The following is a 2,228-nucleotide window of genomic DNA, read 5'->3' as shown; positions in this document are numbered from 1 at the left end:
CACTGCGAATATAATGGATGAATACAGGCGGAGTCCAAGGCCCACTCTTCCACTGAAGAGCGGTACGCCGGGCGGAGGGCTCTTCCGCAATGTTCCCTCGTTGACCGGCTTGTGGCAGCAGCAGCGACACTGGAGCGGCCTCCGCACACAAAGCGAGAAGGCACGAGAAATGCAGGAGTCGTGGGAGATGGCACTGACGCTGTTGGGGAAGGAGGAGGAAGGGGAGCGCAAGGCGATAGCCCTCGATGAGAGCAGCTCGTGGATCACCCTAAAAGTGGTGGAGGACCGGCATGCAAAGGCCCTACGGAAGGCTGAGCGGCTAAGGTCCCACGTAATTCCTCTGGAGCCATCTCGACCATACTCAGCGACTCCGAAGGTGTGGGGCGGCGAGGGGGATGAGAAGAAAAAGGACACAAGGACGGAGGATAAGCTACAACAGCCAGAGCGTGCCGCGTCAGTCGCTGCACAAAAATCCCTTCTCTGTGGCGTTATTTGTGGGTATAAATGGCGTGCGCTGCCAAGTGAGGTACGGCCTCAAATCAAGGAGGCAGTTGCTCAGGACATCGCCTGTCGTCTTGACGTCCCTCGAGCGAACATAACAACAGATGAGTACTACGGAGACTCTCTCATTGTGCAAACGGCTGTGGAACACGACGGCACCCGCACCGACGCTGAACTACAGCGATCCATTGCCACATGCATCTTTCCTACTGTCATTGACATACTCAAAGAACACCATCGATTGAAGCAGTATGAAAAGGGTTTCAAGAGTCATTCACAGGACAAACCATGTGAAAAAGCAACTTTAGGGCCTGAACTGGATGTAGACAATATTCTGGCACCGCCCACAAAAGACAAGCAGGCCGCGCCGCCTCCGCACCGAAGAAAGAACATCGCGCCTCTGCGCAACGGGAGGGGCATGATCAGTGCCGTGGAGGAGAAGGCGAAGGTGTTACTGCGTGGCACGGAAGGCACCAGCACCGTGCGCAACGGGAGGGGCATGATCAGTGCCGTGGAGGAGAAGGCGAAGGTGTTACTGCGTGGCACGGAAGGCACCAGCACCGTGCGCAACGGGAGGGGCATGATCAGTGCCGTGGAGGAGAAGGCGAAGGTGCTACTGCGTGGCACGGAAGTCACCAGCACCGTGCGCAACGGGAGGGGCACGATCAGTGCCGTGGAGGAGAAGGCGAAGGTGTTACTGCGTGGCACGGAAGTCACCAGCACCGTGCGCAACGGGAGGGGCACGATCAGTGCCGTGGAGGAGAAGGCGAAGGTGCTACTGCGTGGCACGGAAGGCACCAGCACCGTGCGCAACGGGAGGGGCATGATCAGTGCCGTGGAGGAGAAGGCGAAGGTGTTACTGCGTGGCACGGAAGGCACCAGCACCGTGCGCAACGGGAGGGGCACGATCAGTGCCGTGGAGGAGAAGGCGAAGGTGTTACTGCGTGGCACGGAAAGCACCAGCACCGTGCGCAAAGAGAGGGGCATGATCAGTGCCGTGGAGGAGAAGGCGAAGGTGTTACTGCGTGGCACGGAAGTCACCAGCACCGTGCGCAACGGGAGGGGCATGATCAGTGCCGTGGAGGAGAAGGCGAAGGTGCTACTGCGTGGCACGGAAGGCACCAGCACCGTGCGCAACGGGAGGGGCACGATCAGTGCCGTGGAGGAGAAGGCGAAGGTGTTACTGCGTGGCACGGAAGGCACCAGCACCGTGCGCAACGGGAGGGGCATGATCAGTGCCGTGGAGGAGAAGGCGAAGGTGTTACTGCGTGGCACGGAAGGCACCAGCACCGTGCGCAACGGGAGGGGCATGATCAGTGCCGTGGAGGAGAAGGCGAAGGTGTTACTGCGTGGCACGGAAGGCACCAGCACCGTGCGCAACGGGAGGGGCATGATCAGTGCCGTGGAGGAGAAGGCGAAGGTGTTACTGCGTGGCACGGAAGGCACCAGCACCGTGCGCAACGGGAGGGGCACGATCAGTGCCGTGGAGGAGAAGGCGAAGGTGCTACTGCGTGGCACGGAAGGCACCAGCACCGTGCGCAACGGGAGGGGCATGATCAGTGCCGTGGAGGAGAAGGCGAAGGTGCTACTGCGTGGCACGGAAGGCACCAGCACCGTGCGCAACGGGAGGGGCACGATCAGTGCCGTGGAGGAGAAGGCGAAGGTGTTACTGCGTGGCACGGAAGGCACCAGCACCGTGCGCAACGGGAGGGGCATGATCAGTGCCG

At 60.9% G+C, this 2,228-nt stretch overlaps 1 protein-coding gene across 1 annotated transcript, besides 1 other annotated feature; it reads right to left on the bottom strand.

The window, feature by feature from the left end:
* Positions 1-2,228: a sequence feature (heterozygous, non-Esmeraldo-like haplotype).
* On the bottom strand, positions 772-2,217 carry Tc00.1047053509413.10 (hypothetical protein, conserved; the record flags this gene model as incomplete). Its single annotated transcript, XM_797563.1, has 1 exon — positions 772-2,217. The coding sequence occupies one exon, from the start codon at positions 2,215-2,217 to the stop codon at positions 772-774; it is 1,446 nt and encodes a 481-aa protein (XP_802656.1).

This window comes from Trypanosoma cruzi, genomic scaffold (genome assembly GCF_000209065.1).
Source record: "Trypanosoma cruzi strain CL Brener 1047053514123 genomic scaffold, whole genome shotgun sequence".
NCBI classification, from domain to species: domain Eukaryota; phylum Euglenozoa; class Kinetoplastea; order Trypanosomatida; family Trypanosomatidae; genus Trypanosoma; species Trypanosoma cruzi.
This window is presented reverse-complemented; position numbering and strand designations above follow the sequence as displayed.